At 43.1% G+C, this 13,792-nt stretch overlaps 1 protein-coding gene across 1 annotated transcript in view; it reads right to left on the bottom strand.

Annotated features, from left to right (window-relative positions):
* Positions 1-849: 849 nt before the first annotated feature.
* kdelr2b (KDEL endoplasmic reticulum protein retention receptor 2b) overlaps positions 850-13,792 on the bottom strand; it is a 28,546-nt gene continuing 15,603 nt past the window's right edge. The window contains exons 3-5 of the mRNA XM_028814194.2: positions 13,335-13,493; positions 9,129-9,381; positions 850-2,267 (exon numbers count right to left, since the gene is read on the bottom strand). Coding sequence (XP_028670027.2) covers positions 2,233-2,267; positions 9,129-9,381; positions 13,335-13,493 — 447 coding nt within the window. The 3' untranslated portion in view covers positions 850-2,232. The remainder of the gene's footprint in view (positions 2,268-9,128; positions 9,382-13,334; positions 13,494-13,792) is intronic.

Raw genomic sequence — 13,792 nt, 5'->3', positions numbered from 1 at the left:
GTCTCTACTTTTATATATTGGTCTGGGTGTGTAGGGGGCATATATAGATAGATATATAAAGATTTTATGGGTGTCCCATATTTCTAATTTGCTAATCTGGCAACCCTAGGGTTAACACTTTAAAATAGAGCGGTGGTCCCCCACGTTCAGTCCCGGGGGTACCGTTGCGGCTGCAGGTTTTCATTCAACCAGCTTCACAAATGCCTCAATCTTACTTCTCAGTGATCTTAGCTTTTCATTTTCCTATTTTGTGTTCAGAAATATGTGCTCAATACAGCGCTTCTCCACCACTCTGGGGCCGTAACCCATCATACAGCATGTGCTGCAATTTTGGGGGTGGGGGGGGGGGGGGGGGGGGGTTTGGGGAAAAAGAGAAAATAAAATAATAAAGAAAGTTGATATCTATCTGTACTCTCTGAGCTCCTGCAGGACTCTGTGATTTCAGCCTATTTAATCCACGCAGCACTTCTCTCTCTACAACTTCCAAGTCCCTAAGTACCTCCTTAGTAGTCCCTGTTACTTTTGCGAGGTTACCGACTTCTTCACACGTGAAAGCTTCAAAAAGACACAACGCACGTTCAAAGTATTTGCGATTTCTCAGTCTGTATATTCTCGCTCGTCCTTAACATTCCTTTACTATTAAAATGCACATCGCCACAACCACCAAAACTAAACGGCAATTCAGATCACTTTTAAATTCAGTGGTGGAATCCTACAAAAGTAAAAAAAAAAAAACGTATAAAAAAGAAAAAGATTTAATATGCGTAGAACATCATTGTCAGACTATCAAAAGAGCACGAGACATACAGACAATACAAGAATTGAACAATATTCCCCTTTATTTAAAAAAAAAAAAAAAAAAAAAGAAAAAGATTTGAAAGGCATGACAATGAAAGGGAGGAGAAAAAAAGAAAAAAAAAAGTCAAGCACCTTCACTGCAGGCATTTCAAAATGGACACAACTTAAAATTCAAAAGTAAATGCTAAAAAGTCAAATTACTGCAATGGGGGGTTGTAAGGGGATGACAGAAACAAAAAAAAAAAAAAAAAAACACAACAAGGAAACACTGAGCTGTGAAGCCCGCCGCTGCACCTGGCCGCCGGTGTCCATCACCGTGGGATGGACGTCACTCGTCTCCTAATCTTTCAATTATATACAAATGCAGTTTGTTGTCCACACTGGCCAACCCAGGGGGAAAAACAAAAAAAAAAAAAAAAGTCAGAAGTGACAACAGCACGGCAGCTCTACGCTACGCCACTGGACTTAAAAACCAAACACCATGGTGGGGGATGACGTGACGTAAGGTCACTTGGTGCTCAGGAAAGGGGGTGGGGGGGGGGGGGGGGGGTACAGTGTACTCCTGGCTGAAGCGTAGTGTCTAGCAAAGAAAAAAAAAAAAAATTGCATTATTCCAGCAAAGCGTCCTAAGGGTGGTCTATTTACAGTAAGGTCAAGTGGTCATCATGACACAGCCATACACGGCCACACAGGGATGGTCGGCAGCTTTCAGTTCTACTGCTGTCCTCTTAGATTAGCAGCAGGTTGGGGTTGGCCACCTTGTATTAAGCCAGAGGGAATAAGCAGCCAAGATGGGGGGGGGGGGGGGCGGGGTTTTTGGTGGGATATCCCAGTAAGGCTGCGGTGGTCAGTCAGGCCAATCAAAGTGTTCCCAATCACCACATTAATAAACCAAAATTGATTCTGATAATTTCAAAAATAGGGGTTCATCTCTAAAATGCCCAAACTAAAACAAAATCCCCCCCCCCCAATATTACCCCATAAGGTCAGGGGGTCAACTTTTGGCACCTCTCAGTATTAAATGCTCACCTTCAATGTGTAGGCATCGTTCACTTCTGACTGAAATCATGGTCATTGTGAATATTTTCGTTCCTTTTTCTTTGTTTTTATTGACCCCCAAACAATCAATTCATCTGAAAAAAAGTCACTCAGGAGTACACTTGTTTAGGTAGAAAAATTGGACTCTTTACACGGAGAAATTTAAAAAAAAAATAAGTGAGGCAAGATGCATAAAACAGAAGTCCCGAGGTGGAAGGCATCGCCCTCCGGGTGGGTCAGGAGTCGGCCGTCATAAAACCGAGGTGTACACAGGTGGTGGTGGTGGAGGTTCATTCTGCTTGCTCTGTCTGACGCATCTTACACTAGCTTGTGGCAAAGGTCGCTTCTGCCCCGGCGGCTCCCAGGGCAGGCTGCGCTGCGGCTCTTCTTTGGCACTTAGGCAGGTAAACTCAGCTTCTTTCCTTTAAGTACTGTGGAACAAAACAAAAAAAACAAACAATAATTCATTTAAATAAAAACACCAAACACACACACGAGGCATCCCATCTGGGGGTTTGTCCTTGTTGTGCCCAGTGCTGCCAGGCTAGGCTCCTGCTCCCTGTTAAATCTTAGTTATGGAAGTTGGTCCAAAAACAGATTGTGGAGATGTAAGCAGCGTCGGAGCACAGTGCGTAGTGCTGATGGTTAACCGCTGCAGGGGTCCAAAAGTTCAAACCTCAGGGTCCAGATATGAAGAAAGTCGTGAACACATCAAGATTTGATCTTCTTTGCAATATCTTTAGAGAAAGGAGATTTCATGAGATGGCGTCAGGGAGAGAGAATTCAAATTTGACTTTCCATTGAATAAATTACTGAACAGATATGCAATTTCCAGTAAGTCCCCCCCAAGGCTCTAGTAGCTGTTATTGCCCCCCGCCCCCCCCCCCCCCCCCCCCCTTTTTAAGTATCAGCATTTCCTCCAACCGTGGAGCACTTTCTGACATTGACTGGTAGAAGGTTTTTTTCCTGCTCCTCTTTTAGCTGGGAGATGTTCGAGGGGAGTCTTGAGTGCAGCGTCTCCATAGGATTCCAATCTGTCCACAACCCTCCATTTCCTTCTTTTTTAGCCATTCCTTGGTTGATTTGCTGGTACATTTAGGCCCACTGTTGCATTACAAGGTTCACTTTAGGTTGATCTTCAATCTCTTCACCCTCGAGTACGATGAAGAAATCCTAGTGGATTTTATGATGGGGAGCTGCCCAGGCCCGGATATAGCAATGCAGCCTCAAACCAGAACATTCCCACCTCATGCTTTACAGTTGCTATCTGGTTCTACTGGTCAAAGGCGGTCCTAACAGGTCTTACAGTACTGTGGTCAGATTGTTCCATCTTTCCACAGCACACTGTCCCATGAGTTCTGTGCTTTGCAAGTGAACATCAACACAAACATTGCCATGATGGTCTCTTTCTCCTGGCTCACCTCCCATTTAGATCTAATCTGTGCCGCCTCTTTGTAACGGCAGACTCACATACCCCGCATTCAAATTATTATGCAAATTGTATTTAAGTGTCATAAAGATTAAATATTTTGTTTTCAATTAAACTCATGGATGGTATTGTGTCCCTGGGCTCTTTTGATCACTGAAATCAATCTCGGACACCTGTGATAATTAGTTTGCCAGGTTAGCCCAATTATAGGAAAAACTACTAAAGAAGGATGTTCCACATTATTAAGCAGACCACCATTTTCAAGCAATATGGCAAAGAAAAAGGATCTCTCTGCTGCCGAAAAGCGTGAAATAGTTGAATGCCTTGGACAAGGTATGAAAACCCTTAGATATTTCATGAAAACTTAAGCGTGATCATCGTACTGTTAAAAGATTTGTGGCCGACTCAGAGCACACACAGGTTTGTGCAGATAAAGGCAAAATGAGGAAGGTTTCTGCCAGACAAATATACATCGGATTAAGAGAGCAGCTGCTAAAATGACATTACAAAGCAGCAAACAGGCATTTGAAGCTGCTGGTGCCTCTGGAGTCCCACGAACATCAAGGAGCAGGATCCTCCAGAGGATTGCAGTTATGCATAAACCTTCTATTCGGCCACCCCTAACCAATGCTCACAAGCAGAAACGGCTGCAGTGGGCCCAGAACCCCATGAAGACTAATTTTCAAACAGTCTTGTTTACAGATAAGTGCCGTGCAAACCTGGATGGTCCAGATGGATGGAGTGGTGGACGGCCACCATGTCCCAACAAGGCTGCGACGTCAGCAAGGAGGTGGCAGAGTCATGTTTTGGGCCGGAATCATGGGGAGAGAGCTGGTCGGCCCCTTTAGGGTCCCTGAAGGTGTGAAAATGACCTCTGAAAAATATGTGGAGTTTCTGACTGACCACTTTCTTCCATGGTACAAAAAGAAGAACCTTGCTTTCCGTAACAAAATCATCTTCATGCATGACAATGCACCATCTCATGCTGCAAGGAATACCTCTGCATCATTGGCTGCTATCGGCATAAAAGGAGAGAAACTCATGGTGTGGCCCCCATCCTCCCCCGACCTATTGAGAACCTTTGGAGCATCCTCAAGCAAAAGATCTGAGGGTGGGAGGCAGTTTACATTCAAACAGCAGCTCTGGGAGGCTATTCTGACATCCTGCAAAGAAATTCAAGCAGAAACTCTCCAAAAACTAACAAGTTCAATGGATGCAAGAATTGTGAAGCTGCTATCATATAAGGGGTCCTATGTTAATATGGAACATGACCTGTTAAGATGCTTTTGATTGAAATAGTTTTGATTTCAGTAAATATGACCTCCTAATGCTGCAAATTCAACAAAAGACCATTTTCAGTTCTTTACAACCTATAAAATGTTTTGAAACGCTGTTGTGCGTAATAATTTGGAACAGTGCATTTTAAGTTTTTTTATTTTTTAAAAAACATACCGTTATCATTAGGAGGTTTGTTCAGTAACATTCGAATTATACTCTTAATGGTTGATGACTCAAAAATTCTGAATGCCACTTGCATCGACTATTTAGGAAAATCAGAAACAAATATCATTTGCTTAATAATTTGGAACGTGGTGTACTTGGGTATTAAACAGTGACAATAGCTACTGTTGAAGCAGACTGGCACAGGCACCCGGAGTCTCAGGACACACACAAACACATAATATATATATATATATATACATACACATATATACATATATATATACACATACATATATACATACATACATACATATATACATACATACATACATACATACATACATACATACATACATGGTTGAAATAGTTTACTGTCAAATAATGCAAAGAGTACGTGACACGTGTTTCACCCTAATTATGGGCTCATCAGGCGTACACACTCTACTGCACTCCCTCTCGGGAATCGAACCTCGGACGTCAGCGCTAGAGGCGAAGCCCCTAACGTTGCGCCACAGCGTGTGGTTCGTTTATTTGACAGCATGTAGATCGGGGTAATTACATTCACGGCATCGTGGCGGATGTTAGCCGACTTGCTGACCAACCACAAGCGTTACCTGGTAGGTAACCACCCATACAATCAGATTGTGATTCAGACTACGAATGCCGTGAATATTATATATATATATATATATATATATATATATATATATATATATATATATATATAAATGGAAGAGAAGGTCTGTGATACGGTTTGCATATTTGCAGTTGGAGATCCACGAAGGGAGAAAAAACGAATCACGTATCATAAAATAGTTTTATTCCTGAGCTTTCAACCCCTATCAGGGGTCTTCATCAGAGGATAATGCTTAGACTTACAAGAATCAAAGGCAATATATAGCAACACATTCAGTGGAGGGGGGTGGGGTGGGGGGGGTTTGGGTGGGTGGAGGTGACTAAGTCAGTATGATCAAGGGGGGGGGGGGGGGGGGTTGTACAGTTGTGTACATGTCCTTCTTAAGTGGACCCTGATAGGGGTTGAAAGCTCAGGAATAAAACTATTTTATGATACGTGATTCGTTTTTTTTTCCCTTCGTGGATCTCCAACTGCAAAAATATATTATATATATATATATAAATAAAATATAAATATATATAAAATATATATATATTATATATATGCAGACCATTCACGGGAGAATCCACCTGGCCCTCTTGATGTCATTTCCGGGTCCGAGCCTATGGAAGACCACCCTTATGAGCCTGACCCCTTTGACCTCACATCCTGTCTTCCTCTTTAAAAGCCTCCACCTTTTCCCTATTCCCTCCGTTCTGTTATGGACTCTGTTTTCTGCACATCAGTGCTGTGTAACATTTTTACAATTTTGCAGCCAGGATACCAATTATACGGGTGGCTGCCCCAAATTTTGCTAATGACTTGTGGTCAAGTTTGTGACAAAATAGAGTGCATCCGGAAAGTATTCCCAGCACATCACTTTTTCCACATTTTGTTATGTTACAGCCTTATTCCAAAATGGATTAAATTCATTTTTTTCCCCTCAGAATTCTACACACAACACCCCATAATGACAACGTGAAAAAAGTTTACTTGAGATTTTTGCAAATTTATTAAAAATAAAAAAAATTGGGAAAGCACATGTACACAAGTATTCACAGCCTTTGCCATGAAGCTCAAAATTGAGCTCAGGTCCATCCTGTTTCCCCTGATCATCCTTGAGATGTTTCTGCAGCTTCATTGGAGTCAACCTGTGGTAAATTCAGTTGACTGGACATGATTTGGAAAGGCACACACCTGTCTATAGAAGGTCCCACAGTTGACAGTTCATGTCAGAGCACAAACCAAGCATGAAGTCAAAGGAGATGTCTGTAGACCTCCGAGAAAGGATTGTCTTGAGGCACAAATCTGGGGAAGGTTACAGAAAAATCTCTGCTGCTTTGAAGGTCCAAATGAGCATAGTGGCCTCCATCATCCATAAGTGGGAGAAGTTCAAAACCAGAAGTTCCTAGAGCTGGCCGGCCATCTAAACTGAGCGATCGGGGGAGAAGGGCCTTAGTCAGGGAGGTGACCAAGAACCCGATGGTCACTCTGTCAGAGCTCCAGAGTTCCTCTGTGGAGAGAGAAGAACCTTCCAGAAGGACAACCATCTCTGCAGCAATCCACCAATCAGGCCTGTATGGTAGAGTGGCCAGACGGAAGCCACTCCTTAGTAAAAGGCACATGGCAGCCCGCCTGGAGTTTGCCAAAAGGCACCTGAAGGACTCTCAGACCATGAGAAAGAAAATTCTCTGGTCTGGTGAGACAAAGGTTGAACTCTTTGGTGTGAATGCCAGGCATCACGTTTGGAGGAAACCAGGCACCACTCATCACCAGGCCAATACCATCCCTACAGTGAAGCATGGTGGTGGCAACATCAGCGGTAGGGACTGGGAGACTAGTCAGGATAAAGGGAAAGATGACTGCAGCAATGTACAGAGACATCCTGGATGAAAATCTGCTCCAGAGTGCTCTTGACCTCAGACTGGGGCGACGGTTCATCTTTCAGCAGGACAACGACCCTAAGCACACAGCCAAGATATCAAAGGAGTGGCTTCAGGACAACTCTGTGAATGTCCATGAGTGGCCCAGCCAAAGCCCAGACTTGAATCTGATTGAACATCTCTGGAGAGATCTTAAAATGGCTGTGCACCGACGCTTCCCATCCAACCTGATGGAGCTTGAGAGGTGCTGCAAAGAGGAATGGGCGAAACTGGCCAAGGATAGGTGTGCCAAGCTTGTGGCATCATATTCATCAAGACTTGAGGCTGGAATTGCTGCCAAAGGTGCATCAACAAAGTATTGAGCAAAGGCTGGGAATACTTATAGACATGGGATTTCTCAGTTTTTTTATTTTTAAGTAGTACTAGGGTGTTGTACCGTGTTAGCCATTATGAATGTAGAGAAAAGCCAAGCAAAATGACACCTTTTATTGGCTAACTAAAAAGATTACAATATGCAAGCTTTCGAGGCAACTCAGGCCCCATGGTGAAGAAGGGGCCTGAGTTGCCTCGAAAGCTTGCATATTGTAATCTTTTTAATTAGCCAATAAAAGGTGTCATTTTGCTTGGCTTTTATTTTTAATAAATTTGCAAAAACCTCAAGTAAACTTTTTTTCACGTTGTCATTATGGGGTGTTGTGTGTAGAATTCTGAGGAAAAAAATTAATTTAATCCATTTTGGAATAAGGCTGTGACATAACAAAATGTGGAAAAAGTGATGAAGCGCTGTGAATACTTTCTGGATGCACTGTATATATTAAAATGTACCAAGCAGTTATATGAGAATAATGTATTCTGTGTTCGGATTCAGCGGGTTGGATAATGGATGGATGGATGTATTTTGTTCTTTTTAACAATATTTTCATCTTGATTTTCATTCTACTTTTCTAGGCGTTCTAATTGTTTAATTAATCCATTATTTACTAATTAGTGGGTCTGTTGCTAAAGTACTTGCAGCCTTTGATTATTCCGTGTTGTTTGCCAGCGTGTCTACTCTGCTTGTCTTTGTCATTAATAAGATACAACGAAGGGGGAAAACTGCACAGAGAAAGGGCAAAATAGAATGAAATCAACAAAAGAGAGTTAAGCATTTAAATCTCATATTTCTAAATGTCTTATAAATATAAAAATCCTGCTGCTGTGCTTTTCTGAATGTAGAATAAAAGAAAAATAATCCTAGCTAATGAAATGAAATCAGTGCTGTCAGGTGTTGTCACAGATTAGGAATCTGGTTGGAACAAAAACCTGCAGCCACAGGACCGAGTTTGGGAAACACTGGTCTACACTGAGCTACTTGTTGAAAGATCAGCGTGCAGCAACAGAAGCCCCCTGGGCTTTGAGATGCACCCGAGTTCAGTAGGATCAGCTCTGTGGGTGACATGGCACTATGAAAAATGTATGGGAGGATCAAACCAAGTTAGACCCACCTCAGCGGCTATACATTATTGTGACACGAGTGTGGTATATCAAAGGCCAGACTCAGATCTAGGGGGCAAGGGATGAAGAGCGAACCAACCCTGGAAGAGAAGCCAATGTCTGCATATTTCCATTATTATTCTATTTATTAAAACCAGGGTTCCATCTTTTATGCCGCCCCCCCCCCACGACCCAGATTAACCAATTCAGACACAAGAAGATCAGTTTCTTACTAGCAGCAACTTAGCCTGAAGGGGGCACAATTTTTTTGTTTTTAAATTAAGTCCATGATTTCATCCAATCATCTCCTAACCTGCTTTATCTACATCAGACCATTCCATCCGTACTGGGTACAAGATGGGAAGGTGACAGTCCATCATTGATACTCAAAAAAAAAAAATTAAAAAAAAGGGAATAAAAGCCAAAGCCCTCAGGGCTGAGAACTCACCTTTTGTGACATACAGGTAGAAGAAGTCACAATAGAGGACAGTCTGCACCACGCCTGCCACAATGGCAATGAGGTCAAAGAAGCCCTCGAAACAGAAACGCCAGATCCAGTTAAACAGATACAGCGCTCGGTACAGACCCAGGAAGAACAGGTAGTGGGTGGTGATGGTCTCGGCCTCTCCAGTCTTGCTGATCATGAACAGCTGCGGCAAGATGGCCACCGACTCCAGATAAATGGAGAAGGTCCACAGGATCTGCAAAACAAAGAAGAGTCAAGTGAATGCCTCCTTGGGGGCACATTTGGGGTTTGTGATGCGGTCGTGCATCTGTAGTAATGCTCTCACTACAGAAACAGGCAAGTCTCAAGTGGGTGGAAGGCTTGCTGTGAAGAACCGAGTTGGGATGTCCATGAATTCCCCAGGTGGTCCTGCCGAGTGGGGGGGTTACAGTCAGAGAGGTGCCTCGTGTTATTTAACACCCTCTTAATGGCCACCTCAATTGTTGCAAAGGAAAACTTGGAGACAAACAGGTTGTACCATCAAGAAAAGATTCTGGTTTGATCAAGTGGTAGGCATGCAGAAAAGTGGCTGTGAAAATCAGCATAGCATTCAAATCCATAGACTTTAATATGGAGTTGGTCCCCACTTTGCAGTTATAACAGCTTCTACTCTTCTTGGAAGGCTTTCCACAAGATTTGAGGGTTCCTGTGGGAGTTTCTGCCCATTCATTCTGTAGAGCATTTATGAGGTCAGGCACTGATGTTGGACGAGAAGGCCTGGCTTGCAATCCCTGTTCCAGTTCATCCCAAAGGGGTTCAGGTCAGGGCTCTGTGCAGGCCACTCAAGTTCTTTCACACTGAACTCATCTGACCATGTCTTTATGGACCTCGCTTTGTGCACTGGGGGACAGACATGCTGGAACAGAAAATGGCCTTCCCCAAACTTGTCCAAAATGTCTTGGTATTTTGAAGCATTAAGATTGTCCTTCACCTGATGTAGGGGGCCTGGCCCAGACCCTGATAAACAGCCCCACACCCTTATCTTTCCTCCACCAAACTTCACAGTTGGCACAATGCAGTCAGGCAGGTAATGTTCTCCCGGCATCTGCCAAACCCAGACTCGCCCATCTGACTGCCAAACAGAGAAGCGTGATTCATCACTCCATAGAATGCGTTTCCACTACTCCACAGTCCAGTGGCGGTGGGCTTTACACCACTCCATCTCACACTTGGCATTGGACTTGGTGATGTGAGGTCTGCATGCAGCTGCTCGGCTATGGAAACCCATTCCATGAAGCTCCTGCCACACAGTTAATGCCAGTGGAAGTTTGGAACTCTTCAGCTCTGGAATCAGCAAAACATTGGTGACTTTTACACATCATGCACTTTCGACCCCGTTCTATGACTTTATGTGGTCTTCTGCTTCGAGGCAGAGTTCCTGTTGTTCCTAACGCTTCCACTTTCCAATAACAGCACTTAACAGTTGACAGTGGTATTTCTAGGAGGGACGAAATTTCACAACCATCTTATTGCAATGGTGGCATTCTATCACAGTACCACTCTTGAAGTCACTGAGCTCTTTACAAGGACACCTTTTGTTTAACAAACGTTTGTAAACAGCGACTGCATGGCTAGGTGCTTGACTTTCTACACCTCTGGCACTGGGTCTGATTGAAACACCTGAATTCACTAATTAGCAGGTGTGTCCCTATACTTTTGTCCATATATTGTACAGTGGGTATAGAAAAGAATCCCCCCCACCCCCTTCGAAATATTCTCATTTTTTTGCTTTACAGCCTTAAATGAAAACACACAAAGCAATATTTTTTTTTCAGCTTTACTTACTCAATGCAATCTCTAACATCCAAGTGAAGATATCACAGCTACAGTTCAGAACAATTAAATAAAAAACAAGAAATACTGAGATAATAATAATAATAATAATTCTTTGCATTTATATAGCGCTTTTCTCACTACTCAAAGCGCTCAGTAATTGCAGGTTAAGGACCTTGCTGAAGGGCCCAACAGAGCAGAGTCCCTATTGGCATTTTACGGGATTCGAACCGGCAACCTTCCGATTGCCAGTACAGATCCCTAGCCCCAGAGCCACCACTCCGCCTTAATTAATAAAGGGACCCAAAAAACCCAATCAGGTGTCAGTGCCCACCATTCCCATGGTGGTTACTGGCTTCCTTCCACCTGTGATTAATTGTAATGAGTGTGATTAGTGAAGCTGTTCCTGGTCCATTCATTCCCTTGCTTGGTAGTACAACTGACTATGGGTGGCAAGCCACTTTCAAAAGATTGCAGGGATAGAGTTGTAGACAGACATAAGGCAGGAGATGGAGACAAAACAAATCTCAAAGGCTTCATCAATCCCAAGGAGCTCAGTAAAGTCCATTATAAAGAAGTGTTTGTACTACTAGGACCCTCCCTGGATCTGGCCGGCCATACCTCCAAACTGGATGAAAGAGCAAGGAGGAAACTGGTAAGAGAGGCTACCAAGAGGCCAATGGCCACTTTAAAGGAGTGACAGGATTTTATGGCAGAGAGTGGTCATTGTGTGCAGGTGACAACAATTTCACAAGTGCTCCACGATTGTGGCTTGTTCAGGAGGGTCGCACTTCTCAAGAAAGGCCACATTAAGGCTTGTTTGAGCCTTAATGCACCTTGAAGATTCTGATGCCAAGTGGAAAAAGGTCTTATGGTCAGATGAGGCCAAAATCGAACTATTTGGCCTCAATACCAAATGGTACACCAATGCAGCTCACCATCCACAACACTCCATACCCACAATAAAGCATGGAGGTGGCAGCATCCTGTTGTGGGGGGGCCTGGGGCTCTTGTGAGGGTAGAAGAAAAAATGGATGGGGCAAAATACCATCAAATTCTTGAGGAAAACCTGCTACCCTCTGCCAGAAAGTTGAAGATGGGCAGAATGTTCACCTTTCAACACGACAACAACCCGAAGCACACAGCAAAATTGACCATACAGTGACTGAAGGAGAAAAAAGTGAATGTCCTCATGTGGCCGAGTCACAGCCCAGACCTAAATCACACTGAAAATCTGTGGAAAGGTTTGAAGATGGTGGTCTGCGAACGCTCACCATCCAATTTGAGCGAACTTGAACAGTTAAACTGTAAAGAAGAGTGAGGGGCAAATATTGAGTGGGCTCAATCTAGGTGTGCAAAGCTGATGGAGAAGAATCCCAACAGACTCAAGGCTGTCATTAAAACGCAAAAGGGGGTTCAACATAATGACATTGACATGGGGGGGGGGGTGATCCTTTATTAATCTCAGTGTGTCTTGTTTTTGATTTTTTATAATTTTTCTGAACTGTAGCTGTGCTATCTTTCACTTGGATGTTAGAGGTTTCATTGAGTAAGTAAAGCTGGGAAGAAATTAGAAGAAATGAGGCTAAGGAACTGTGCTGGTATCCCGAAGGTTGCCGGTTCGAATCCCCGTCACTGCCAAAAGAGATCCTACTCTGCTGGGCCTTTGAGCAAGGCCCTTAAACCTGTAATTGCTCCAGGGGTGCTGTACAAAGGCTGACCCTGCGCTCTGACCCCAAGGGGTATGCGAAAACTAACAAATTCCAAATACAAGAAATTGTATAAGGAGAAATAAAGAACAAAAAAAATACATATATATTTTTTGTGCGAGTTTTGATTTAAGGCTGTAAAGCAAAAAAATGGGAATATTTATAAGGTGGGGGGCGAGATTCTTTTCTATACCCACTGTATGTTTCATTCATGTGTTACAGGACTGATGGGAAATAAAGAGTTTAAACAGTGGAAAATTATATGTGGATGCTCTTGGAAGCAATGCTACCTGAATTAGCCAAAAGTGGAACACAATATTGAGATCAACTCATTCAATGATATAAAGTAAAAATTAGCTTGGCCAGAAATGGTACTTTGCAAATAAATTGTATTTGGAGATAATGCAATATGTGCTTAATGCTCTTGACTTACTTTTAATTAACAAATTTGTTAGCATTTGACTACTTTACATCCAGACCAAAAAACAAAAACAGAATCCACATGGTGACCTCATTATTTCTCCTACAACCACAACTAGAAATTCATGGGAAGGTGAGATGTCACAATTTGTGACCCTGAAAATGACCACATCTTATGAAAGCAGCATTGGACAGGATACAAGAAGCCCTAAAAAGCCCACAAACCGGTCTTCAAAGCTAAACTCACCTCAAGTGGAGAAAAGTCATGGTTGACAAGGAAAGCTAAGCCAGCCACTGGGACCACCAGGAACTCAATCCTAAAGGTGTCGTGGTTGCCATCATAGGTTGCCTTGAACTTCATGTAGATCAGGTAGACTGTGGCATACGCACAGCCAATGTAAATGACCTAGAGGGGAAAAAAAAAAGAAAAGAGTCACTGCAATGAATATACCAACTGGTGAACATTTCAAGGGAGGTGTGGAGGAGTAAATGGAATGGATACAAAGAGTGAGCTTCATGTCCCTTTTGGTCATCAGGCCACCCATCCAAATAAGTGGATAGGACTGGCGAGCTTTGTTGGGCTGAATGGCCTGTTCTTGTGTTCTAATATCTTAATGTTCATCCACAGACTTCGGGCAAAACGAAAATCACTTCAGCAAAATATCTGGTTATTTCACAAGTGTCACTTTCACATCCAAATTATTC

The sequence above is a fragment of the Erpetoichthys calabaricus genome, chromosome 11 (assembly GCF_900747795.2).
Source record: "Erpetoichthys calabaricus chromosome 11, fErpCal1.3, whole genome shotgun sequence".
In the NCBI taxonomy this organism is placed as follows: domain Eukaryota; kingdom Metazoa; phylum Chordata; class Cladistia; order Polypteriformes; family Polypteridae; genus Erpetoichthys; species Erpetoichthys calabaricus.
The sequence above is the reverse complement of the archived record's forward strand: the minus strand, read 5'-3'. Positions and strand labels throughout refer to the sequence as shown.